The sequence below is a fragment of the Candoia aspera genome, chromosome 1 (genome assembly GCF_035149785.1).
Source record: "Candoia aspera isolate rCanAsp1 chromosome 1, rCanAsp1.hap2, whole genome shotgun sequence".
In the NCBI taxonomy this organism is placed as follows: domain Eukaryota; kingdom Metazoa; phylum Chordata; class Lepidosauria; order Squamata; family Boidae; genus Candoia; species Candoia aspera.
Window position 1 is genome coordinate 216,538,290 of NC_086153.1, and position 27,640 is coordinate 216,565,929.

The 27,640-nt window shown below is 39.8% G+C and overlaps 2 protein-coding genes across 3 annotated transcripts in view; one reads left to right on the forward strand and one right to left on the reverse strand.

The window, feature by feature from the left end:
- Positions 1–2,892, forward strand: part of ESYT3 (extended synaptotagmin 3) — a 45,430-nt gene extending 42,538 nt beyond the window's left edge. Inside the window, exons 21-23 of the mRNA XM_063288734.1 lie at positions 313–418; positions 768–817; positions 2,088–2,892. Coding sequence (XP_063144804.1) covers positions 313–418; positions 768–817; positions 2,088–2,124 — 193 coding nt within the window. The 3' untranslated portion in view covers positions 2,125–2,892. The remainder of the gene's footprint in view (positions 1–312; positions 419–767; positions 818–2,087) is intronic.
- Positions 2,893–3,007: 115 nt separating this feature from the next.
- On the reverse strand, positions 3,008–25,697 carry CEP70 (centrosomal protein 70). 2 transcript variants are annotated; one of them, XM_063288737.1, is made up of 17 exons: positions 25,574–25,697; positions 23,784–23,853; positions 22,648–22,744; positions 19,678–19,807; positions 18,110–18,290; positions 17,665–17,834; positions 13,114–13,173; positions 12,540–12,642; positions 11,916–12,004; positions 11,545–11,616; positions 10,701–10,803; positions 8,922–9,092; positions 8,430–8,576; positions 7,932–8,100; positions 6,752–6,866; positions 4,225–4,304; positions 3,008–3,150 (listed from the first exon to the last, which is right to left on the reverse strand). In XM_063288737.1, the coding sequence occupies exons 2-17, from the start codon at positions 23,793–23,795 to the stop codon at positions 3,089–3,091; spliced, it is 1,761 nt and encodes a 586-aa protein (XP_063144807.1). In that variant the 5' UTR covers positions 23,796–23,853; positions 25,574–25,697; the 3' UTR covers positions 3,008–3,088. The 2 variants fall into 2 exon arrangements, with proteins under 2 accessions (XP_063144807.1, XP_063144805.1); XM_063288735.1 differs by having other exon boundaries at positions 25,568–25,697.
- Between the last annotated feature and the right edge of the window lie 1,943 nt (positions 25,698–27,640).

The window sequence follows — 27,640 nt, forward strand, 5'->3', positions numbered from 1 at the left end:
CCTTAACCACTAGACCAACCACTAGACTTTAGGACTTTTTGTCAGCTATAAGGTAATGATGGTTGGAGTAGCCAGTTTTAAATCAGAATAGGAGGCATAACCTAGAAAAACGTGCTTCACAGATTCAGTCACATCTGATCTGATCTATGTGGGCATTGCCTCTGTTATCTGGAAGTTTTGGGAATTTGAGTGTGTCTTGCATATTGGAAATACTTTTTCTAATTGCTTTTTTATTGTTTTGGTAAAGCTTTAACCTTTTGACATTAGGGGATTGCTATTAGCATATACCTGTTTTTTTTTACATACACTTAGATTTGAATTTTATGACACTTTGGAAGACATTAAGAAACGAACCTTAGATGTTGCAGTGAAAAATAGAAAGTCACTTATCTCACATGAAAGGAAAGAACTTGGAAAGGTAAGATGCTCTTTAAAAAGGAAAGTGAACGATTGATACTGATTGTATGAGGATAGCTCACAACTCACATCTTCCTGTGCATTTTCTTTCTTTTCTCTCCACTTGAGATAAGAACATTTTATACAGATTATTTGGACCATAATTTATTGCTCTGTAACTTGTAAATTGCTACTCTCTGTATTAAAGAGAAGGTATCTAAAAGAATGTGCGGAGGTAGAAATAGCAGTACCGTGTTATGAACTTGCTTGGCAATTTTATACATGGAAATACACTTTATTTTTTTAAATCATGTACTTGTAACTCAAATATTTAATTAAGCAGGTTAACAATTTTGACTTTTCTTTTAAAGGTGCTGATTGACTTATCAAAGGAAGATCTAGTCAAGGGCTTCTCTCAATGGTACGTCTGAACATTCAGCATACAAAAAGGTAGCAGTGTAGCCTGTCAAGCAGTGCCAGATGCTATAAGAGGACTAACCATGAGATCTGGATAGTGCAGAATGTTGGCAGATTGCTAGGAAAGCCTTTGGCCCAGGAGAGATCAGAAAAGTCACACACCAGGCATTTCTATAAAAATATTTACAGAAAGCAAAACATATTTAAAAGCTTCTGCATTCTTACAGGCTCTCAGTGAGAGCAGCTTGACTCTCTACATGCCTACACAGAAGGGAAACTGAAACTAAAACAAGTCCAGGCAAGTTCTTTCACCCCAGGTGCAAAAATTAACATCCGAAAAGGGGACAATTAAATTCAACCTCTTCACCTGGCCAAAATGATTAGTTACCATAGTAACCTTAATCTGTAGTAGAAAACAATATATTAACACAGAATGGATCAAGCAGAGGGAATCATAATTGCTTGTTTCACATTCTGGCTCCTCTCCTGAAAAAGGCAATGGAAAATCCAGGGGAGAATTTCACTTCATATATCTAGGCTATGTTTTACAACATTCCACCCATCTGCTTTATATGGGATTCAGCAGCAACTCAAATTTCAACCTCGCAATCAGTTTAATTTTGCTATCGACAGGATGTAAAGAACTCTAGTGATAAGTGTGATCTATTTATGCCAGTGTTTGCCCAAGCGAGTTTTTAATACCAAAAGAGTGGTAAGAAATGAGAAATTGGGTAGCTCTGTGGTTTAGCAATGGCCTTCTGGATAACCCAAGAAACTATGGTCTGAGTGGTAGTTAGATATGGACTTGGTCCTTCAGCTGTGCAGATTTTACCGTTACTGCTTTAAAAAACTTGATTTCATAAAACGGGGAAGAAACAAAATCAAGCTGAAAATATGTAAAGGCCGCAGACTTCATTGTCATTCCAAATGTTTTGCTTTCCAACAGCCTGAGAATGGTGATGTACATTTTGAATATTTTAGGTTCAGTGAACCTAGCTTGCTGGACAGCAAATACGTTTCATGCAGAAGGTCCTTCAACTGGGAAGGAGTGTCTGGAAGACTGTTTCTGAGCTAAGCAGGACCGAGGCAGTGATTCAGCTGTACTTTATACAGCTGGTAATCCACCCTCAGACCGCCAATGCTGCAATTGTCTAGCACAGGCAAGCTGAATCCCCTTGGGATTCTATGGTTCCCTGCAGTATTGCCTTTCATTAATAAAAAAAGTTTGTGGATGAATATCTGCCTTAGCCCATCATGCCACCTTTCTTTTACAGGTATCAGTTGACAATAAATGGACAGCCCCAGAGTTGATTCCTTCCCACCTGATCAACAGCATACTTCATGCATATCTGGAACTTTGAAGACCACTATAAGATTTTGTAAATGTTTATACTTCAGTCATGCTTAATTTATTTAACGTGTTAGTACCATTTCTTAATTCTAACTTTTTAGGGCTGAATTTGGCATTATCCTACATTTAACTTTTAATGGTAAAATTTGTAACAGTAAATAATATTTCAGGAGTTCCCCAGTTGATTGACCAAAGATACATGGGATCTTCCTCTGGATGCAGAGTGCTCTGCTTTCCATATCCTCAGGCTTTGCTGACCAACCACTGTTGCTGCTTAGTTTTCCCTTCCCAGCTCTATTCCCCCACACAAAATGCCACAAGTAAACCAGGATCTACATCTTTTTGAATCACATCAACAGTTATGGTAGATTTGCTCACAGGATGTACTTTATTGGTCTGGAATGAACCCTCTTTTCCTGGGAGGTGAGGATACAACAAATCCCTCATCTCTGCAGATGGAGGAGGGGCTCTTCCTTCAAGCAACATTTCCTCACATTTCACTGAATCCTGTTCTAAAGGATCCTGTGATTTTTTTTCAGATGATCCAAGGGATTAAGGAGAAAGGATGGCTGGCAAAGAGGCAAACACTCTAGAATCCAACCATTGCCTTAAATTTTGTAGATAAAACTCAATCCAAGTTTTGCATTATTTATGCCAAAGAATATAATTTAGAAACTATTTAAACTACAGATGTCATGTGCTTTTAAAGAATAAACTATTTAACTTATGGTATAGTAGCTGCTTATGACTTATTAACTAGCAATATTCTATTCCATCCTTATTAAACAGCTTTGAAAAACTTGGTTCCTATATTGTTAGAAGCAAATAACAAATCTTCAAGAGTCCGTTCAGACATTTTTAATCAAAATATTCAAAAATACATAAGAGGTAGAAAACATGTTAAAGGTTTATATTTAGTTCATATTATTGGACTTTCCATTTCAGCTTCTGTACAGCAGGTAATATATCTGTGAGGCTTCTGACTTCTGAAACAAAAGCGATTTTGCATGTTACTTTGCCTTTTCAATTCAATAATCACCTATTTCTAGATATCCAGTGGAGTATTAAGAGGTATGGCTCTACATTTATACCTTATATTGTCAAGTATGTAAAGTTTCCACTGCATTTCAGAAGAAGACTATAAACTAAGCAGGCTACAATTAGTCTGAGAATGGAAAACTCCAGGCTAGAGAACACTGCACTCAGAATGACCAGGGCTGAATTTATATTCAAAGTCTTATTTACATTACATTCTGTGCACACAATTTAGAGGAGTTCTTTGCTTGCAACATTGCTACAAACCATTAAAGCATGTCCATGTGAAGGCTGAACATGGCTACTTCAGGGGTTTGTCCAAGGTCATCTCACATGCATTCACAGTGGACTGTTCCAATGAGAGTGGCAGAAGCCGAGCAACCCTCAGTGGCAATCCAAAGGGAAATGTTTTTGGGCTCCGGGCAGACCTTAGCAAGCCCTCAAAGCAGGTCCACCAAGCCTCTCAAAAGATGTAGTCCCAGCATATCACTCACAGCAACATCTTGAGTGAATTGCCCTGCTGAATAGTTGGCAATCCTAAGTAAAATAACTGGCCAATACAAAAACACCATGTATACCCTCCTTACGTAATTACCATGAATTTTGCTGAATGACCCTAAGTTCATTTGGCAAGAGTATGCAGCACCTAGGCTTATACTCCGAAAAGAGAAGGATGCAAACAGGGAAAAACTAATTTACGTTTATATTTATAATTAATTATAATTGATATGATTATTTTCTAGACATGTGTTACAATTACAATTCGGTAATAACTTTGGGTAGTCTCTGAGCACTGTTCTCAATACTTTTTGTGTGTGTGCAGGAAGCATATACAACATTGACTACCAGGACAATGGATCGTCCCACATGATTACAAATTTCTTTGAGATACATTTAAAAAGACAAACGTTGCCCTTAAATTCTGCTGGAAAAGAATTCATTTGGAATAAGTGACTGAAAGCCCTGGCTTCTATCCAGTGTCATTAATTTTATCATGGAAACAAGAATTTGCAGAAAGTACTTACCTAGAACATGAAGCAAGTTGTTAATAAGAGCATGAAATGCTGGGAAAAAGTCATCGTGTTCTTCTAACTTGTAGATAATGCTGAAAAATATCCGTTTGACAAACATTCATTCCCTCGTTTTGTCATTTAAACAACATGCCCATTAGACCCTGATTTTATCATGCTGGTCAACTAATTATAGTTGACTGCAAACTGAGTATGAGACAGCCATGTGATATGGCTGTAAAAAAGACAAATGCAGCTTTAAATGTACAGGTAATCCTCGTTCAGCCATCACTCGTTCAGTGACCATTCAGAGTTAGAATGGCGCTGAATGAGGGGACTTATGACCATTCCTCATAGTTGTGGCTGTTGCATCTTCCCTGTGATCACATGATAGTGATTTGGGCGCTTGGCAACTGGTTGGCAATTATTTATTTATTTATCCATCCAATTTGTCCCCGCGCATCTCCTCCCATCGGGGGACTCTGGGCAGTTTATAACGATCAATTAAAACAACAATCATAAAATATACAGTATAAAATTACAATAATAAATAATATAAATAAGATTAAAGATAAAAAGTCCAAGTGGTAAAAGAATCTAAAAACAGTCCAAGTGGAGGAGTGGTCTATAGCAGCCATCCCCATGTAGATCTATTCCCCTCTCCACCCCAAGTGAGGCGGCAGAACCAGGTCTTCAGACTCCTCCAAAAGGCCAAGAGCGATGGGGCCAATCTCGCCTTCGGGGGCAGCATGTTCCACAGGGCGGGAGCTACTGCAGCGAAGGCCTGCTTCCTGGACCCCGCCAAATGGAGTTGTCTTAGAGACGGGGTCCGCAGCATGCCCTCTCTAAATGGTCGGGTGGGGTGGGTTGATGTAATAGGGAAGAGACGGTCCCTTAGGTAACCTGGTCCCATGCCATGTAGGGCTTTAAAGGTGATAACCAACACCTTGAATTGGACCCGGAAGCAAACTGGTATCCAATGCAGCTCGCGCAGCAATGAGGTAATATGTGCTGATCTTGAAGCACCCAAAATCTCCCGCACAGCTGCATTCTGGACCAGCTGAAGCTTCCAGATACTTTTCAAGGGTAGCCCCATGTAGAGCACATTGCAATAGTCTATCTGAGAGATAACAAGGGCATGAGTGACTGTTCGAAGGGCCTCCTGGTCCAGGAAGGGGCGTAACTGGTGCACAGCACGTAGCTGCACAAAGGCTCTCCTGGCCACGGCTGCCACCTGCTCTTTGAGCAGAAGCCGTGAGTCCAGGAGGACACCAAGTTACGCATCGGGTCTGTCTGGGGCAGTGCAACCCCATCCAGAACCAGAGATGTTAATGTCCCAGATGCGGAAGAACCATTAACCCACAGCCACTCGGTCTTGCCAGGGTTCAGTTGAAGCCTGTTGTTCCCCATCCAGGCCCCCACAGCCCCCAGACGCTCGGAGAGGGTAGTCACAGCATCACTCACTTCACCCAGGATAGAGATGTATAATTGGGTATCATCAGCATACTGATGGTGACAGATGATCTCACCCAGCAGTTTCATGTAGATGTTAAAAAGGAGAGGGGGCAGTAGTGATTCCTGCGGCACCCCACAAAGAAGGGGCCGTGGGGCCGATCTCTCCTCCCCTATCAACACCGATTGGGATCGGCCCTGGAGGAAGGAGGTGAACCAGGGTAACACTACGCCACCCACCCCCAACTCCCTGAGCCACCCCAAAAGGATACCATGGTCAATGGTATCGAAAGCCGCTGAGAGATCAAGGAGAGCGAGGATGGATGCACTCCCTCCATCCCGCTCCCGCCAGATTATGGTTGCAGCGTCCCACAGTCATGTGATCACCATTTGTGACCTTCATTGGTGGCTTAAAACAAGCAAACTCAATGGGGAAGCCATCAGGAAGTTGCAAATGGTGACCATGTGGGATTCACCTAACAATGGCAACTGGAACTGCCGCAACTGCTGTCATAAGTTGGTGTGGTCATGTGACATCATGCTTTATGACTGCATCCTTAGCAACAGAGTTGTAAGTCCCAATTACCAATGTTAAGGGAGGACTACCTGTAATATCCAAACCACAAGAATTAAGTATTCCATTCTCTTCTCCTCTATGATCTGGCCTCACCTAAAGTTTGATCTATCTATCTATCTATCTATCTATCTATCTATCTATCTATCTATCTATCTCTATCTCTCTAAACTTTATCACTACCCATCTCCCCCACATGGGGGACTCTGGGTGGTTAACAATAAAACAGGATTAGTACTATATCCACTTTTGGACACCCCACTTTTAAGAAGCACTGTGAGAAACTGGAACAGGTTCAGAGAAAGACAAAGGGGATCAGGTCACTAGAAATTAAGCCCAATAAAGACTGAAAAAACTGTCTTAAGTTTTGCCTTGAAAAAAATGACTTGGGGAGGCGTGATAGTGTTCTTCAAATACTTGACAGGATGTCACACCATTCTCCATTATGCATTTAGAATGTGGGGCTAAAGGCATCCTTGTAAAGGTACTATTAGTTAACTATGCAGATTTACATACCTTTCAATGTCTTGTGTGCCCAGGAGTTGTTCTACTTGCCAGGCCACATTCTCATTAAGCAAACTGCATAGCTTTCCAACAGTGTTCACCAGGACACTAGGTGGTGCTGAGCTATCTATGGAGAAACATTGTATCAGTTTCTGCACAACATTTCTTAACAGCTAAGTGGGAGCAAATTGAACAGCAAACTGCTCAGAGCGGTTGCCAACTCAAACATCTAAACTAAGCAGCATAAGAAAATGTTGTACAAAGCAGCATGCAAGAGTTTTTAATGGGAAGGTGAAACCAACAACCTATTAAAATGGTGGTGGCTCTGACAGCGGAAGGATAAGACGAAGATTAACTGAGCAATCCTGTTATTTTAGAGGCCCCAGACATTTCAGAAGACTGGCTTTGTTCATGCCAAGAAGATGGATGGAGGAAGGTTCCTTCCTGTCATTTGTTTACAAGGAAAAAACTCTTCCATTGTAGGCAATGAAAAAAAGGCATTTAGAACAGCTCTAAGATATGAAACAGAGAATTAGGACTGTGGAGATCAACTGCTTTATCTGAGCCGCTTATACTATGATTTTAATCTTCTCATCTATCATTCCACATGCCAGAACTTTTGACAAGAAAATTATGGGTTTTTCTGTAGTGTCAGAGAGAAGGCATCTGATATCAGACCTCCTCCTGGAAAGTGTATTTCCAGTCTCTCCTGTGGCCATGTGACACGGACCTAGGAGCTGCAGAACTATTGCCTTACATGGGCTTTTAAAATCAGCAAATCCCAAAGAGTCGGTGAGAAATCTGGGGCTGCACTTAATGGTCTTTTGCAACATGCTTTCGCTGAGCTTGTATGTGACCAAACCAAACTAGGAATATTAAAATGAAACCAAACAAGGTATGTAGAATTCAATGTGATTTTGTGCTGTGTTTTGCATTTTATTATTCCATCCTCTGACAGTATGTTTTTTTACCTCGACATAAATTTGGAATTAAGTTTAAGATGCAGGAAAAGCATTTCACTGGGGTAAAATTATTATGTCAGCCATTCTCTTCCTGCAAAAATTATGGTGAAGTTATTGGAGCCCTTTCAATACAGAGACCCCCTCAAAGAACACAGCTCAGCTCTTCCTCATCCCCACAACACCCTGGGCTGACTCTGAGCAGGTTGGAAGAAGGGGCAACAGATTCATACCTAGTTCTAAGAGGTCACAGAGATTCCTCATAGCATTGATCATTTCACCAAGTTTTGTATAAACTTCATTCATTCGAGGGTAAACGCCATTCAGAGTCTTCACATCAAACAGTTTTTGAAAATGACAGACAACTGCGTACAAGGTTTGTTGTGAAGGAATATGACTTTTCTGTAGGATATGAATAAAAGCAAACAGGAGTGGATTGATGATTTCAACCCTGATTAAACATAAAAGAACCCAGGAGATGTATTCTGTCTAAAGTCTCGGATTCTACCAGATATAACTGGAAAGAACTAGTGTGTCATTTTCTAAATAGATAGGCAGATTAAAGTTTGAGATGATAAGCCCAAATTACATATTTACGAATGCATATGTATTCTGAGGACCAAAATGGTTTGTCACACTTCACGTGAACTATGCACTGAACCAAAGTACTATTTCCACATGTGTAAGGAAACACATTAGACTAAAACATCTGAACTTTCGAACAAGATTACCTTTTCTTCATCGTTGACTTCTTCAGAGATTTCCTCTACTATGAGCTGAAGGTCCTCAACTCTAATACATTCATTGGTATCCTGCATAGTTTTTGTATGCCAAGGAACTAACTGCAGAAATAGCTTTTTCAGGGACTGGCGCAAGTTCTTGAAAGAACCAAAGAAAGACATCAATGTATTATTCTTACTCTTGGGTGTTCAGTACAGGAATTTAACAGGATACTGTGGGAAGTTCATTATCAGGTTCCTTGCTTAAAAACAAAATATTTCAGAAGGGAGAGAAAGACTTCTCAGGATACTATAGTTAAAGCGTAAAGAATTCTCTGCTGCAAGATATATTTATTATTTTAAACTACTTGTACGTTGAAATTACACTCCTGAAAATGAGTGCAAAGATATCTGGAAAATACATAGGACATGCACCCGAAAAACCAGGGACAGGGACAGGGACAAGTCCCTAGGCTGAAGACAACAGTCAAAGATCACCAGTACCTTCAGGGCCATTAGCTGTTCAGCCCAGATTTCAATTATGGCAGGGAGATGCTCAAATCCGCTTTCCTCCTCATTCTTAGTACAGCTTTTCCCACCCCCCTTTTTCTGCATGAGTGTTATTAGGGGAGCTCTTCTTGGACTTCTGATAATAGAGTCAATGCTGGATAATACCTTTAAAGTTAAAATATTAGAAAAAAGAATCATTATTCATTAATCTTCATAAAACATTCCAGCCAGCTACCTGGCTGGAACATTCTATGAAGACACTACATCTCCAAATATTGGCACTTCCTATTACAGTTCCTGAATCTGAGTAACAGTGAGCACAATCCAGCCCTAGTTAAAATTCCCAGTTTAAATAGATAGTTAGGCAAACATTCAACTCTTTCATTGGAATAATAAGATCTAAAAGAGCTACACCTCGGTTGGATTTTGTTCCAACCAAGACTATGATGGAGTTTCTACTGTGAAGTACTTGATGATAAGGCTTCTTCCTACCCACCAAATCCCAAATGTATTATCCTTTCATTACTTTCCCTTGTGTCAATTCTCAGCAAGGAAACTATTTTTTTTAACACCGAATATATTATTTAACTAAACATGCATGGCATTATTCAGTGAAGTCTGCTTTTCTAACTATATTATACTTATTAAGTACACTGTTTGGCCAGTACAGTGGGTGAGTCCAGGCTCAACAGCAAATCATGATTTAGCACTGCATGAACAAGCATGCTCAAATCCTTTCCTTGTGTGCTTTCATTCAGCAAAATCAGTTTGTCTGGTTGGGAAGTAGCATTAAATTATGGTTTGGTTTGCAAGCTTCTTTTGCAGGTAATTTTAACTATGGAAGAAAGTCTAGTTCACACAAATAATAAAAATGGTTTAAACTGGAAGAATGACTGGAAGTCATGGGATACAATGTAGAAAGCTGCAAGCATAATTTCATGTTGCGCCTGACTAGAGTTGATATGTGATGGTTTTGCTCTCCCTACAATGCAAATGATAAGAAAATAGGTATTCTGTACTGCAAATGTTTCCTTTAACACTCCTGAACAGCAACAGCAACTAGATTACTCTGTAAGAAATATGGCATTGCAATATAGAAGCTACAGTTTCAGCAGTTATCAGAACAGTAAAATTCTGCAATCTGAAAATACATGCAGACAGCTGGTAGGATTGTTCTCAATACAGTCAAAGAACATGGTGTATGATTCAAGAAAGGCTTTGCTTTTACTGCTGCCATGTGGGGTATTTAGAGGAAAAGGGAGTTAAATGAAGACAAGCTTTTAACAAAGGCATATTTGCTGGCTAGTTACATAACTGGGAAACCATGGCTTCCTGCTGTAGGAGGAAGCTCATCACCTTTTCCTCCTCCTCCTCTTTTAAATAAGATGTCATATAAATTCACGGAATGATGGTTCGTCAAAATTCAAGTTAGGGAACAAATCAGAAGCTGAAGCCCTGATTTGATCCTAGTTTGTTTTTCCTGAGAATACAAAACAAACCACAGTTCTCTGTGTTAAGTAGGTTAGGTTAAATTGGAAGTGTCTTGCTTCTGATAACTAATCACAATGTCCTCATAGCCATGAAAGAGGAGGAGAGGAATGTAACAAACAGGAAACCTGAGGCTCTTTGTGGCTCATTCATATTGTGGGAAACTTCTTTTTTATTTGTCATATTTCTCCACCACCCAACTCATGCGTATAAGACTCTGGGCGGTTTTCTTCTTCCCTTTACAGTATATTTTCTGCATAATTGCTGCAACAGAAATCTACCTACCTGCAAATATCTTCTGCAAGCTTCCTGCAGCTGGCTTCCTCCCAAACTTTTTTTAAGTTCTCTGTTTTCTTTCATGTTTTCTTCTTCACTGCTCTCAAGTGACCTAACGAACAACCCAAGAGAGGAGGGGAAGCAGCATTACATGAACTGCTCTACAATGCACACCTTATGGACAAAAACATGGAATAATAATCACCAAATCTAAAATAAGTTTGTACAGTCAGCATCCACCTAAATGTGAAACAGAGGCTGCGTTCAATTTCTTTTTCTTAAGATATTTTTTAATGTTTTACACAAACCATAGCTTTCATTACTAAAAAAAAAAAAAAAGTAAAAGCACAAATTATAACAACTGAAAATATATTACTGCCCTGAGAGGTTGTTAAGGTGCCACATGATTCTCCTAATTTCTGTCACCAAGCAGCATTGCCTATAAATGCCTCTAGATATCACAGGATGGGGTTGAAATAAACTACAGTATCTCCATCTCTCTTCATTAAGGCATGTGCTTGTCCTGCATCCCACGCTGAGAAGACCACTGAAAGCACACCCTTCTCTTACTTCCTTGTAATGCTAGCAACTTTTACCTCAGAAGCTGCAACCAGCCCACACAGTGCTCTTGAAAAGAATTTTCTCTGAAACACATCAGGCTCACACAGTAAAAACTTTCACTGGCACTTGAGTTATATTCCTTGTTTTTTCCCCCTTGGCCCGTGCTTCCATTTGGCTTCCTCCCTTTTGAAGTATCTATCCCCAAGTTTCAGATCAATAATCATTATGCAGTCCCTATTTTTGTCCATCTTCAACACAGGTTAATGGTTAATGCTTAATGAAAATATATTACTTGATGTTCTTCAATATTTTGTCCAACTTCTTCACTTGGTGTTTATAAAATTTTAGCTCTTGCACAGTTGGCCTAAAGGAAAGAAAATGGTTCTGTCAGTTTTACAACGAATAGATTTGTCTTGTAGCTTTATTGCTGTCCATTGGATTTACATGGTCAGTAATACCCCGCCAAACATTCACAGATCATGCTTCTGTTGCTCTCAGTAAAGTTTATTAAATGATCATCTATAGCTATGATAACATGCATCAGATACTTAAAAATGGCTTGTAAAGACTGATGTTCAGTAGTAAAGTTTTCACACAGAATTTAAGATCCAGGATTTAAATCAAATATATGCATGGCATGCTGAAATTATTTTGCCCACTCACCTAATCTCTATTTCTTTCTTGAGATTAATATTTTCATGTACAAGTTGTTCATTTCGAGCTTTGGTTTCAATTATTTGTGTCTGGAAAGACTTGGAAATATTTATTACAAATATTACAGTCATACATATGTATTTTCTCATTTGCCCTCACAATTAAGTAGATGATTAGTGAATATGCTATACTAAGAATGAACATTGAAAAATAATGACTTACTTAAAGATTGACCTAGGGAATCCACAGCTAAGGGTTGTTTTTTTAAATTTAAAAACCTTTTAAAATAAAAATTCCAATGATTTAAATCCATGTATTTGACTGTTTGAAAATATCTGAAGATATAAAATATAATATGTAATCCTTGATTTTATCTTTAAAATTAGATTAGTAAATTAGAGCAGGAAGATAAATTTGTGTACCTTGCAGAATGTTTACAAAAGATGGGAATGGAGGGAAAAAATTAGATATGAAGATTCTAGTGGAAAGATAGTAGAAAATATGAGGTCTGCTGCAAAGAATGAATGTTTGCTGAAAAAAGCAAAATGGGTTTTGTATATACATAGTATCTACATACTATGATGGTAGAGGAAGTATGTAGCTCAGGATTGGAGTCATACAGAAGTTCCTTACCATAAGCAGAGATCTGTAATTAGCAGTAGCATCTATATTTTTCAAGAATTCTTCCTCATCTTTTCCTTCTTCTTGCAAATGATTGATCTCTTTCTTGTATTTCCTACAAAAGAAATCATGTTAAAGTAAATTTCACTTTACACAGTACAAAACAAACTTTTATACTTAACAGTGTGAATTTGTTGGCAGAAAAGATGCTTCTTCTTCCATCTACCTTCCCCTCCCCTTTGCAAGTTTGCTCCAGTTTGAACACATGCCAAAGAAGAAGCAAAGTCAATTCACAAAATGTTGGATGTAATGTAAGGTTTTTATGTCAGTTCCTTGACCCCACTAATTTTAAAAGAAATTTTCTCAGTAATGTTTCAAATTGGGATGGGATGTGATCTTCCAAATGGTTTTGAACTCCAACTTCCATCAGTCCTTGACAGCATGACTAGTGATGAAAGCTGATCCAAGTTGCACTCCAAGAACACTTGGCAATCTCCCTTCTACTGCCTCTCTCTTAACTGTTTTGGCATTTGCAGTATACCTTAAGCCACAGGAAATGTTCTTTTGCACCAACCATTTTACCCACCTTAGTTCTTTTCTCACTTGGCTGATCCGAGATTCATAATAATCAATTAGAGAACAAATCCTGCAAAAAGAAAAGTAAGAATGACAATTTAGCCAAATCAGGTATTTATTTCCAAGATAGTTTCACCCATCATATCTCATACTATGATTCTGGGCCACTTTATTTATTAGTAATCCTATTCAAATTTTGGAATTCTAAGCAGTACAACTTTTCCACCAAAGAATCAATGATATATTATGTAAATAATATAAATAAAGCCAAGCCATATGGATGAAAGCTTTGTATGTCCCTAAGGAAAGGCTGAGCAATTTAAGATGGTAGCAATCACATTCTTCAGCAAAGGATCGTTACCTTGTCGTGGTGCTGGAGCTTGAGCACCTCAGTGATGCCATGAGCTAAACCGTGAAGGGCCACCCAAGACAGGAAGGTCGTGACAGAGAGGTCAGACTAAATGCGATCCCTGGGGAAGGTAATGGCAACCTACCCCAGTATTCTTGCCGTGAAAACTAAATGGATCAGTACAACCAGAGATATGTCGGTATACCATCGGAAGATGAGACCCCCAGGTCGGAAGATGGTCAAAATGCTACTGGGGAGGAACAGAGGATGAGTTCAACTAGCCCCAGACGTGATGACGCAGCTGGCTCAAAGCCAAAAGGACGGCTAGCAGCTGACGCTGCTGGTGGTGAACGGCGAATCCGATGTTCTAAGGATCAACACACCATTGGAACCTGGAATGTAAGATCTATGAGCCAGGGCAAATTGGATGTGGTTATTGGTGAGATGTCAAGATTAAAGATAGACATTTTGGGAGTCAGTGAACTGAAATGGACTGGAATGGGCCACTTCACATCAGATGACCACCAGATCTACTACTGTGGACAAGAGGACCACAGAAGAAATGGAGTAGCCTTCATAATTAATAGTAAAGTGGCTAAAGCAGTGCTTGGATACAATCCAAAAAACGACAGAATGATCTCAATTCGAATTCAGGGCAAGCCATCTAACATCACAGTGATCCAAATATACACCCCAACCACAAATGCTGAAGAAGCTGAAGTAGAGCAGTTCTATGAGGATCTGCAGCGCCTACTGGACAACACGCCTAAAAGAGATGTTATTTTCATCACGGGAGACTGGAATGCTAAGGTGGGCAGTCAAATGACACCTGGAATTACAGGTAAGCATGGCCTGGGAGAACAAAACGAAGCAGGACAGAGGCTGATAGAATTTTGCCAAGACAACTCACTCTGCATAACAAACACTCTCTTCCAACAACCTAAGAGACGGCTTTATACGTGGACTTCACCAGATGGACAACACCGAAATCAGATTGACTACATCCTTTGCAGCCAAAGGTGGCGGACATCTGTACAGTCGGTAAAAACAAGACCTGGAGCTGACTGTAGTTCAGATCACGAACTCTTCTTGCATAATTTAGGATCAGACTAAAGAGATTAGGGAAGACCCACAGATCAGCTAGATATGAGCTCACTAATATCCCTAAGGAATATGCAGTGGAGGTGAAGAATCGATTTAAGGGACTGGACTTAGTAGACAGGGTCCCGGAAGAACTCTGGACAGAAGTTCGCAGCATTGTTCAGGAGGCGGCAACAAAATACATCCCAAAGAAAGAGAAAAACAAGAAGGCAAAATGGCTGTCTGCTGAGACACTAGAAGTAGCCCAAGAAAGAAGGAAAGCAAAAGGCAACAGTGATAGGGGGAGATATGCCCAATTAAATGCAAAATTCCAGAGGTTAGCCAGAAGAGATAAGGAATTATTTTTAAACACGCAATGCGCGGAAGTGGAAGAAGACAATAGAATAGGAAGGACAAGAGACCTCTTCCAGAAAATTAGAAACACTGGAGGTAAATTCCAGGCAAAAATGGGTATGATCGAAAACAAAGATGGCAAGGACCTAACAGAAGAAGAAGAGATCAAGAAAAGGTGACAAGAATATACAGAAGACCTGTATAGGAAGGATAACAATATCGGGGATAGCTTTGACGGTGTGGTCAGTGAGCTAGAGCCAGACATCCTGAAGAGTGAGGTTGAGTGGGCCTTAAGAAGCATTGCTAATAACAAGGCAGCAGGAGACGATGGCATCCCAGCTGAACTGTTCAAAATCTTGCAAGATGATGCTGTCAAGGTAATGCATGCTATATGCCAGCAAATTTGGAAAACACAAGAATGGCCATCAGATTGGAAAAAATCAACTTATATCCCCATACCAAAAAAGGGGAACACTAAAGAATGTTCAAACTATTGAACAGTGGCACTCATTTCACATGCCAGTAAGGTAATGCTCAAGATCCTGCAAGGTAGACTTCAGCAGTTCATGGAGCAAGAATTGCCAGATGTACAAGCTGGGTTTAGAAAAGGCAGAGGAACTAGAGACCAAATTGCTAATATCCGCTGGATAATGGAAAAAGCCAGGGAGTTTCAGAAAAACATCTATTTCTGTTTTACTGACTATTCTAAAGCCTTTGACTGTGTGGACCATAACAAATTGTGGCAAGTTCTTAGTGGTATGGGGATACCAAGTCATCTTGTATGCCTCCTGAAGAATCTGTATAACGACCAAGTAGCAACAGTAAGAACAGACGGGTTTAAGATTGGGAAAGGAGTATGGCAGGGCTGTATACTCTCACTCTACCTATTCAACTTGTATGCAGAACACATCATGCGACAAGCTGGGCTTGAGGAATCCAAAGCTGGAGTTAAAATCTCTGGAAGAAACATTAACAATCTCAGATATGCAGATGATACCACTTTGATGGCTGAAAGTGAAGAGGAACTGAGGAGCCTTATGATGAAGGTGAAAGAAGAAAGTGCAAAAGCTGGCTTGCAGCTAAACCTGAAAAAGACCAAGATTATGGCAACCAGCTTGATTGATAACTGGCAAATAGAGGGAGAAAATGTAGAAGCAGTGAAAGACTTTGTATTCCTAGGTGCAAAGATTACTGCAGATGCTGACTGCAGTCAGGAAATCAGAAGATGCTTAATCCTTGGGAGAAGAGCAATGGCAAATCTCAATAAAATAGTTAAGAGCAGAGACATCACACTGACAACAAAGGTCCGCATAGTTAAAGCAATGGTGTTCCCCGTAGTAACATATGGCTGCGAGAGCTGGACCATAAGGAAGGCTGAGAGAAGGAAGATCGATGCTTTGGAACTGTGGTGCTGGAGGAAAATTCTGAGAGTGCCTTGGACTGCAAGAAGATCCAACCAGTCCATCCTCCAGGAAATAAAGCCAGACTGCTCACTTGAGGGAATGATATTAAAGGCAAAACTGAAATACTTTGGCCACATAATGAGAAGACAGGACACCCTGGAGAAGATGCTGATGCTAGGGAGAGTGGAGGGCAAAAGGAAGAGGGGCCGAGCAAGGGCGAGGTGGATGGATGATATTCTAGAGGTGACGGATTCGTCCCTGGGGGAGCTGGGGGTGTTGATGACCGACAGGAAGCTCTGGCGTGGGCTGGTCCATGAAGTCACAAAGAGTCGGAAGCGACTAAACGAATAAACAACAAAAGCAATCACATTGCAAATTTGTAATTAGACCCAGGAGCATTAGCAGCATCTAAAACGTATGAATTATTGTTGATGTAGGTATGTGCTTTAGATGATTTTAAGTCTATAATATTTTTATGAACAAAGAGTATTGTTAAGATAGATAGTAGTTATTTGCAAGAATTCTGGAATTAATGAGTTGGAATACCCCATATTAACAAATCAATGGTTAGGAGTTTTAAAAAATATATGTATATGGGCTTGTAGGTGTGTTTTGTATGATCTTAGACTAGACTAATCCAACAAAGGATTATATTTCAAATTTACAGTATTGGACAACTGAGAAAATGTTTTAAAAGGGTTGGGTGATTATTGGACGCTTATTTTGCTGGAAGTGTAAAATGGGTGAGAGGACATTTCTATGATACAGGCATGTCCCACTATAACCCAGTGCTGATTTAATATCCATAAATTTGTCAGTGTGATATTAAAAAGATTGATATGGTTTAAGGATTTGAATAACGATGTACCAAATGTTTGGATGTTATCACTATAATATAAATGCAGTGCAGCAAAAAAGATTACTCCTTGATATTAGAAAGACAGTGCAAGCCCAGGATTCAATCTAGGTTCAATTATATATGTTTACTTTTCATCTATAAACTAGTTTTTTACCAGTATAATGCCAAGACCGATCAATATTTCTCTGTGAGGTCAAGGTTAAATGATAAATGTTGCTATGTGACTTTTTCCTTTGTGTATATTTCTACTGGGGTTGTGGGGGTTTTTTGTATGTTTTGGTTTTTAATTATTCTTTGTCTTTATTTGTGCATCAAAGCATAAGCATAAATATGTTTTTAAAAAGGAAAAGTAAGCACAATGTGAAATACAGAGAAGAGTTACCTAACAGGAATTTCCATGTAAAATCACATTTAATATTACAATGAAACATTAATTTGGAAACGTTAAGACCTGCACAAAATCACCCTCTCCTGAATATTAAAGAGATTAGTGAAAAACCATGCAGAATTTCTTACTGCTGATCCAAGTGAGTTCTTGGAGCCTGCTTACAAAACTGGAGGAACATTTTTTTCTGGGTGGCGATACGCTGCTGCTCTTCCAGGCCCAGCTTAGAGAGCTCCTTTTGTAAACGGGCAATAATCTCGTCTTGCTCTTGCAACTGTTTGGCCTGATGGCGGTACACTGCCTGTGTGCAGAAAACCGGATAATTGCAGAAAACGAAACAAAACAAAGTTCTGTCTGGCCATACTATCATTTTTAAGGAAGTCCTCTGCATTCTAGCCAGAGACAACACTTTTCATTTCTTTTTCTTGCACCTTCATTTAAAGTATAGCAACATGCTGCTACGACATAATGCAATTTAGAATTAGTTTTGTGGCTGCTATTGTTCTTACAAAGCCTCTCAACTAATGAACAAACCTTCCTGGAATTTCCAACTCCAAATACTTAGTGCTGAAGTACCTGTGAAATTTCTTGATCTTTTTGAAGATCTCTGACTTGATTATGTTGCTGAGAAGCATTCGCTATGGACTCATCTTCTAGTTGGCGTATTTTATCTTTGACATTTTCCACAATAATGTCCAAATCATTAGCTCGTTGTTCCTGTCGGGAAGCCCGACTTCGCTCCAAGTGTAATTCATCTCTAATTAAAAAAAAAACTTTCAATGAAAATGCTAGGCTATCCCCAAATCAATTCAAATCAAAACCAGCCTAAGAATGTCCATCTAAAAGACTGTGGCTAAGCTCACATATTGTGCTAAATCACATTTGTGTTAATAAAGGTTGTTGAACAAGCCATAATGACTCGGTTCATGTGTAAAGTTATAAAGCATGGATTGCAAACCAAAAAGGCTGGATTTATTTATCAGGTGGGGTGGACAATCTGTGGCCCACACAGGTGGTTCATTTCTATTCCAACCAGTACAGTTTAGCAAAATCAGAGATCCATAGGTGGATCATCCCTGCAATAAGCCAAAGCTAAAGAAAGCACATTAGAGCTTGGTTCATAATATAATCCCTGCATTCTGGGTAATACATTAAACGTAGATAGTCCTCCTGAAATGCACAATACAGAAGAAAGCATCAACCTGAACTTACTGCAATAAAGGAAGCTCATCCTGCTACAAAAAAGCTGCATTGACATTCATTGCCTGGTCAAGGAACTCAAGGAAATGAATCTACTCTGAAAGCATGGACTTCTGACCCAATCTTAGCTTTTCACAAAATTACTACTAAATGGCAAATTTTGCAGTGATGAGGAGATCATGCAGGGAGCTCCCAAAATGCCACAGCAGAGTGGAAAAGCCAAGAAAGCTTTAAGCCAAACAGACTGGCCACAGGACAAGGCTAAATGAAAACTGGGAAGCGAGACAACACAATTCTGTCCTACACACCCTCATGTTACACGAATTCCACCACCTAATCCTGGGACTGGCCCTAATGTGTCCAGACTCTTTCTTCAGTACCTGCCCATCTCCATGCCTCTCCTGATTCTTATTTTTAACTAACTGAAGATAAACTTTTTAAAAAGAGCTATCCAAGGCAGGGAAGCAGAATTAAGGCTTTCAACCATCCCCATTTCTTTCTTTTGCTCAGCATACATCTGGGCTCTATCTGAGAGAACAAACAGGCAGGAAAACTGGAGTGTCTAATTTGCAGTGAGTCAAAAAAGCACCGTGGTTATGGAGTTGGGTTCGTCTGGAGTGTCACATCTATAGCTGGGTCTCTTTTTGGCAGGGATGAGGCAAGACAAATTTGTGAGACTGCGCTTGGAAGGTCAGTAGAAATGTAGATGGTAGCATCTGAAAAGGGCATTTTGTTGTGCTACGTGAAGCAAACGATGTATGACAGCTTTCTGCAGAAGCTCCTGCTTGATCTTTTTAGTCAAGGCTACTCCCCTGTAGTAGCCATATTGTGATGGTGCCACAAGAGTTTCTGTGTAGAGAGGTCAGTGTGTGTGTGTGTGTGCAGAACTCTGTGCATTTCATCTAGAGAATGAGACCCAATGGCATTCTGACAAAATGTCTTACCTAAGCTGGTGGTTGTCTTCTATCAAGCCACGAATAATTTTTCGTTGACGCTCTGTCTCTTCCATTAATGTTTTCAGTGCATGCTGTACTGCTTGGGAAGACTGTTTATCCATAACAATTCTCTCTGTATCTTTTATTTTAAAAAAGGGTCACAATAAATGCCTTCTAAATGCATTATTTTAAAGCATCTCACCAATCAACTAGAATGATAAAGGTGAACCGTGTAAGAGGTGGCCACAGGAAAACAATACCAATAGTAATAACAAAGCAAGTGCCTTCAATGACACTTTCTATGTCCCTGACCTAAATGGAAACATGCTATTAAAGTACATTCTATGCTTCATTTATATCAATTTTCTGCATCCACCATGGCATAACACAAGTATGCAAAGTTCTTAGTAGCAGCATCTTCACTCAGGACTCTGGCATCAGCACAAGTACAGGAGACCTAATACCTCTAGAGCAGTGTTTCTCAACCTTGACCATTTTAAAATGTGTGGACTGCAACTTCCAGAATTCTCAGATATGCTGGCTGGAGAATTCTGGGAGTTGAAGTCCACACATCTTAAAATTGCCAAGGTTGAGAAACACTGTAAAGAGAGGCAGAGATAGCAAAGGAATGCAAACATCAATAGATAAAAGAAACTATAAATGAAATATCAGCCCTGGAAAGAAGGAAGCATGAGGAAAAGACTAAAAATAATCCTGTATTAATTCTGCATGATATAAGAGAGGGCAGAGGAAATTCTAGCAGGCTTTCAAGATTCGGTTGTTACACCTACAACAATAAAGTAGGGTTCCAATAGTTCCTGCAGTCTTTGATTCCTGACCTGGCCTGCCTCAAAGGGCTGACATTCTTATATTCACATGTTTTGCTAATAAATCAAGACCTAAGTCATTAGTATCTTCAATATCAATATTATGAATCAATTTTTAAATACAGACTATACGGAATTGTTTAGTCTGAGCTTGCCTTTCCTTAAATTCAAAGACTGAGAACTGACAAATTTCATTAAGCCAACTTTTGAAGTCTGGGGCAGAAGCATTCTTCTATCATAACATAGCCACTTCTTTTGCAACTGTCCAAACTCAATATAATCAAAGTTCTTCATAGATTGAAAGATTCCAGATTTTAGGGATGTGGTTTAATAAAGCATTACAACTTTAACCCTTAACTGCCTGATTCATCATAGTAATAAATTATCTAACCAAAAAGGAATTACAAGTGGACACCACCTGTAACCAACACTAGATACTTCAAGGGCTGAATATAGAACAGTACTAATAAGAGCTGAAGGACCAGTTTAGGGACAGATCATCATGGAGAAAATCTATCTATATGGTCGCTTAGAATTGACAACAAGTTGATGGCATGTAATCATCAATCACCATTAATACCTGGTTCATGAATATTAAAAGAATTCAGTGAATAAAACAAGGTAGGAGATTAAGGCCTAGGAGCCCAATCACAACCTGACATATGGACTGCATTATACTCATCTAAATTAGTGCTTCTCAACCTCAGCAATTTCCAGACTTCAACTCCCAACATTTTCAGCAATGGCTATGTTGGCTGGGGAATTCTGGGAGTTATGCAGGTTGAGAAATTCTAGTCTAGGTGATGGTACTTGTATTGACAAAAGGGGAAGCCATTCAATTTCAGAAGACCTGAAAGGCGCACTATTTGGCACTGGTGGGTAATTCTTAATTTGGGGGAAAATTGGGGTTTTCTTGAGATCTTGACAATGTACTATGTTATAAACACTTTTTACTTGAACAAAAACTGTAAGCATAATTCAAGTATTCATAACTTAGTTTAATATGTGTTTTAAACTATAAATATATTTTGTGTTCATGTGATTTACATCCCAGCCATTTCATATTGAGGAGTGCACTCCACAATTCTATATTCTAAGGAATCACATTGCAACCTATGGGATAGGACCATTTGAGGCTCTCCTTAACTGGTGAAAATCAACTTTTTCATCCTAAATTTATTTCTTATATTGGTGGGTCACCAATGTTTCCCTTGTATCACATGCTGCTTGGGGCCATTTGGAGTGGATAAGCATAGAAATATCAGTAGTAAATAATATTTTATAATTTTATAAGCACTTAAGTATCGAAATCTTCAAGCAGTTACAGAAGTGCAAGATTCTACTGATAGTGAGTGTTCTGCCAAGAGTCCAAGCAGTGATCAGGTGCTCAGACAATTGGTTCTTTTAGATCCAGAGACAATAAGCACGCCAGTAGATAAAGAAACTTTAAGCTTTTTTATAAACACAAGCAAACAAAGTTAAACAGAAACACAGTTTAAACCAGATACACAGTTTAGGCAGATTATACAAAAGCATAAAAAGCATAGCATAAAGAAAGAAATCATAACATACCTAAGCAAGTTGATACCCAACCCCTTTTATGTTGCCAGGAGCCTCCCGACCAAGGCAACAGGGACCCCCCAGGGTGGAAAAATTGTTCTACAGCACCCAGTGCACTGGACCTGTACAGAAGCTCCCAAACTCCAAAACAACTCCAGGAGTTTTTATCAAAGTCTGGCCCTTAAACCTCGTGACCATGTTTCCATGGTTGCAGGCTATGAGACCTGACCTTGACTGGCTCTTTCTCAGGCCAAAAACACCTGTCTACAAGAGCCTGGGAAGTTTTACAGATTTACAAAAACAATGGGGGGTTGGTTCTCACATCTCTCCCCTCCTACTTCACACTCTCAGGAGGGCTGTTGGAGGAGTGGGCTTGTGCTTACAAAAAACAATCTTGTGGTTTTATCTCCCCCTCCTCATGCCAAGCAGAAATAAAAACAAGCCAATTAAACATCAGCATAACTCAACATAAACTCTTCTTTGTGTGAGGGAGAAAATCAACATGTGTCACTAACTCCTCAGATAACAAAGGACTTCCCAATTGCCGCTACAGAGAGTTTAGTCTATTTTAAAAAGAAAAGAGTATGATTACCTGACAAATTGCCACAACTTCCAGGTGTATCAAGGCACACAGGTCTTAAGCCATGTTGCCTTAATAACTTGTTTAAGTTTTCCCATTCTTGCTCTTGCTGCAGTGGAAAGAAATAGAAAAGAACCTGAGTTTTCTCATATTATAATTACAAAGTATTGCCAGCTTGTTCGCTAATGCAGAACCTTCTATTGTCACCTTTGCAGCTTTAGATGCTCTGAAAAGTTTGCTCACAAAATTGCTTATCACTAAGGTCTGAATCCTAACCAATGAACCATTGGTAGGAATTTCATCTCAGTGGAGATCTACTAAGTCCCTTCCATAAACTGAAGGAGGTCATACAAATTAACAACTATCCCTTTCCTCACAGCTCTTTCTGTTCCTTGATCCAAAGGACTAGGGGACTCTGAAATACTAAGGAAGATGCTAGAGAGGAAGTTAATGCATATTGCCTCCTTCCCCTTCCATAGGATTCTCTACTTTATCAGTATATGAACAGAGTCGATGAACAGAATGAGCTCCATGAAAATCTAGGATTGACACTACTATGTTCAAACACACTTATGTGACAGTTCTTCCCACCCTACTTAGCAGTGAAGTCCTACTGAGTTTACTTCCAAGAAACTGGGTCTAGAACTGCAGTCTTACATTTAAAATAATATATAAACAGTGTTATGCAGAAACGTATTAGATATAACAGCTCCAAAGCTCATACTGAGATATGATAATTCATACCACAAATTGTTAAGATTCTTTTAGATTCTTAATCTTTAGTTAAGATTCTGGGATGGCTTAATACATAAATGGCAAGTGGCCCACCAGATGTCATTGATTTCAAGCTGTCATCATCCCTGAATACTGGCTACGGCAGATGAGAGTTTGAACTAACACTACCTGCTGAGTTGTAGGTTCTCTGTTTACAAGGTCCTATTGCTCTTTAGTAATATATTAATACTAATGTAAATAATACACAATACAGCAAAATTATTATAATAAAACATGGTTTAGTCATACAAAATTTGAACTATATATAATATTAAATATCACATTTTGAACTATTGTACTTTTGCTGAAAGTAATCCAATTCTATGTGTGCTTAATATATGCTATTATTTATATATGGTTCAACAAAGTTATACCTCTGTCATCATAATCTTAAATTCTTGGCTTTAGTTGACTGGTGGATAGTATGCCAAACTTTTCTGCAATCTGAAAATGGAAGATAACATGGGAGGGGCAAAAAATTAAACCACTATTGCATTAAAGTATGTGGAAAATTGATCCAAGTTACGTTATATACTTGATTTGTTTTATTTTTCAAATGTACAAAAATCTAACTAATTTGCCAAAAGAAGCCTTGGGCATAAATCCTTCAGAGACAAATTAATCCCTTCCAGACTTTGAAATGAGGTTTGCTTAACACAGGGCTTTCCCCACTACTGAGATGAAGCCATCCCTGAGTTGGTAGAAAACTGTATTGGCATGAAAATTGTTGTCCCCATTGTCCAGCTCCACGCTACCTGCTTTAAGTCACAGCAGCCCCCTGACTTCACCCCACATTAATGGGTGATGTAACTACAGAGCATTTTGCATTCAGTCTTCTAAATGTCCTTTGGAACATGTGACAACATTCTTGGGAATAGATAGAGCAGCTTCAAGGTGCTCGAAGCAGGTGCCATGTTTGCACACTGAAGCACCTTTGGGAGATCCAATCCAAAGCACTGCACAGCCCTAATAAGTGATGCTTTTAATACCTCTTTTAATAGCCCTTCTGGGTGCCCTTGGATGGTATCTCAAGAGGGGGAAACACTTCTTTAATACCAAGACAGCAAGAGGGTGACTCAAGGCTGTCTCACTCATGGATAACAGAGGAGATAAAGGCATATCATAGGGACATAGCATAAAAAGGGATATTGACAGGACATGCTTGTGTGGTGGTTAAAGGAAAATGGGAAAAGGCCCACAGATTTGCTGCTATTATACTTAAAATTCATAAAACTAAACTAGGACTGCTCATTTTTCTTTATGAAAAGAAACAGAACTGTTACTTGTGTCTTACTAAGAGCATATTCAACAGCCTCCTGTCGCTACCAGTATCTACTAAGTTAAATAATCAAGCAGGATTGTCCCCGCAAGAGATCAAAAAACTTTCCAAGCTAGTGGCAAAAACTGAATCATGCAAGAAAACTATTTACTGCACAGTCCTTCTCTACTGCATGTCCTGAGACACCAGGTTAGGGACAGGTCGTCATGGAGAAACTCTATGCGGTTGCTAGGAGTAAAAAAGGACTTGATGGCACTCAATCAAGCAATCAAGCCATCTCTACTGGATGACTAGAACTAAGTAAGCTCTTAGACAGTATCTTCCACAGTATCACACACATCCCAAATATTCTGAGACCTGAAACTCAAGATGTATTTTAGGATGGTAATCCAAGCCCATTGTCAAATGGGGTTTGGATTACCACCAATGGGGACTGGATTACCACCAATCATTGATCACATTGTCAAGTGAACACCACTGAATGTAAGGCTTACTACAATACTACATCGGGTGAAAATACTGGATCTCTCTCCCCTTAATTAGTGCTGACGTGGGACGCGTAGGATACCGGTGCAAACTGGATCGGGTAACACCCGATTTCCTCTAGCGAAAGCCGAGGCGAGATATCAAGTTGCCTGGGTCGCTTCAGCAGATAGCAGAAATACGGCATGCAGCTGTGTTTAGATAATCTTGATGATTCTTACGGCTCGATTTGCTTATTTTCTATCATAATCTTCTAAAACTGCAGCCCTGATCTAATCTATTATTAAACACCGGTAAAAACAATGTGTAACTATACAAAGAGCAAAATGAACTAAGCTTTACCAGAGACGCCAAGAGGCCTCTATCAGAAAGGCTTCAGCCCACAAGAAAGCTAACGTTCACCGGAGGGGCTGCTTTAAATGTATGACGGCTCCACGCCCTCTGGCTCCGGGCTGCTCGTGGCTTCTTTCACGCCGCCTGCTCCGGTCCACTTCCTCGCAACAAGATCGCAGAGGCGACTTGTCTCCCCCAGCCTCTTTCCGCTCTGCGAAAGGCAAAGGCCAGAGCTTCCGCGCCCGTTAAAGGCGGGCTCTCAAACTGAACTGGGCGACGGAGGAAAGCGGTGAAGTGGAGCCACCCCTGGGTTTGGCTCTCAGTCTCCGCCTCTTCCGAGCGTGTCTTCGTCTCCCGGGTCTTCTCGAGCGGCTGGTGGAGAGCTAGCTTGCGAATAGCCGTCCCGCGCGCGCCGGTTCTGCGGAGGCGACTGCCAGGTTGCACGCAAAGCTTGAGGCTCAGCTGGACCGCCAGCCCTCCTCTGGACACATTTCAGGGCCCTAGAAGTACCATATCCGGCACGTTACTCGTCAGACCCTGACAGCAGCAGCGTCATTTTAACGCTGGCGCTCTTGGGCCTTATCCACTATGCAGGTAATCGATTTAATTGACGAGGCTGCCTTCATCCTCACATCTCGTCCAAACGAAAGTGGTTAATAAGTTATTCAAAGGAGAATAAGGATGCTGGCTGCAACTATTCCATTCCTGCTTAAAAGAAATGAAAGCTGCTCTGGGGAGGGGGCTTGAGCCTCCAGAACAGAGAGATCTAGCCGGTTAGCATCAATATCCTCTGTAGTTGTTCACTGATCAGAAGGAAAACAATGGAGGGGAGCTCATTTCCATTGATAAAAATAACACATGCTTCTCGGTAATTGCTTATGATATCAATAAAATACCACAAAACAGCATATCAGGATCAGGAAAAAAGGATCCTCATTTTGCACTAGAAATATCATGACATAGGCAATCTTTTCTTAGAAAGGCACCCCAAAAGTAGGGTGCCACTTCTAAGTTTTTTTTTCTCCAGTGAGTACCTCCTGTGCTTCATCTGTTGGAGATACACAGAGGCCCATATCAAGCTTATAACTTCATCCAAAACGCTGTGCCAAAACGTGCCTGGCTAGTTTGCTTCTCAGCATATTACACAAAGCCAGACAGTATAGTTAGTTTATGGTTCAATATGTGCAAACCCATTGAATTAGTTGGATTGAATGCTAATTACAGATCAGCATGTTAGAATCAAAGAATATAAGGGTTGTAAAGAGAAATCATCTAGTCCAACCCCCTGTTTAGTGCAGGAATCCATTACTATAGCATCTCTCAAAGATGGCCATCCAGACTCTGTTGAAGAACTCTAGTGAAAGAGAATCCATCACCTCCCAAGCTAATCTGTTTCATTTTTAATTGGCTCTCACCATTAGGGATTTTTTTTTCTCCTGATGTCCAACTCAAATATATTTCCTTGCAATTTAATCCCATTGTTGCTTGTCCTGTCTTGGGCAACAACTCTGCATATTTCTGCTCTGTCTTCTACAATGACAACCCTTCAGATAATTGAAACTGAATATTACATCTCCCTGCAGTTTTCTCTTCCCCAACCATTTCTTGTAAGTTTTCCTTCCAGGCTCCTTATCATTTTGGTTACTGTTCTTTAGACATGTTCCAATCTGTCAATGCATTTTTAAATTTATTTATTTATTTATGTTCTATCCCGCCTTTATTTATTTATTTTTATAAATAACTCAAGGTGGCAAACACCCAATACTCCTTCCTCCTCCTCTTTTCCCCACAACCACCCTGGGAGGTGAGTTGGGCTGAGAGAGAGGGACTGGTCCAAGGTCATTTCCTAAAATGCAGAACCTAGAGCTAGGCAGAATTATCTAGGTGCAGTCTGATCAACACAGAACAGACAAGCACAATGATCTCTTAACACTACACTAGTGTTAATTCAGCCTTGGCTTACATTTGCTTGTTTGCAGCTTCATTGCACTACATGGCTCATACTACTGAACCACAACACATCTATCTGTTTGGGTCCATACATATGGCTAAAGGAGAAAATCTGTTACATATAACGTAAATGTGAACCTATAAAACTATAATACTTTATGTAATAGGTGAGTCTTATTGCAATCA

Bases quoted from the DNA above. Each gene is read 5' to 3' on its own strand.
- CEP70 (XM_063288737.1), bottom strand. The intron at 10,804-11,544 runs GTAATATATTTT...GTTGTTCGTTAG, and splicing joins AAAATATTGAAGAACATCAA to GTCACTTGAGAGCAGTGAAG. The intron at 8,101-8,429 runs GTAATCTTGTTC...CATATCCTACAG, and splicing joins AAGTCAACGATGAAGAAAAG to AAAAGTCATATTCCTTCACA.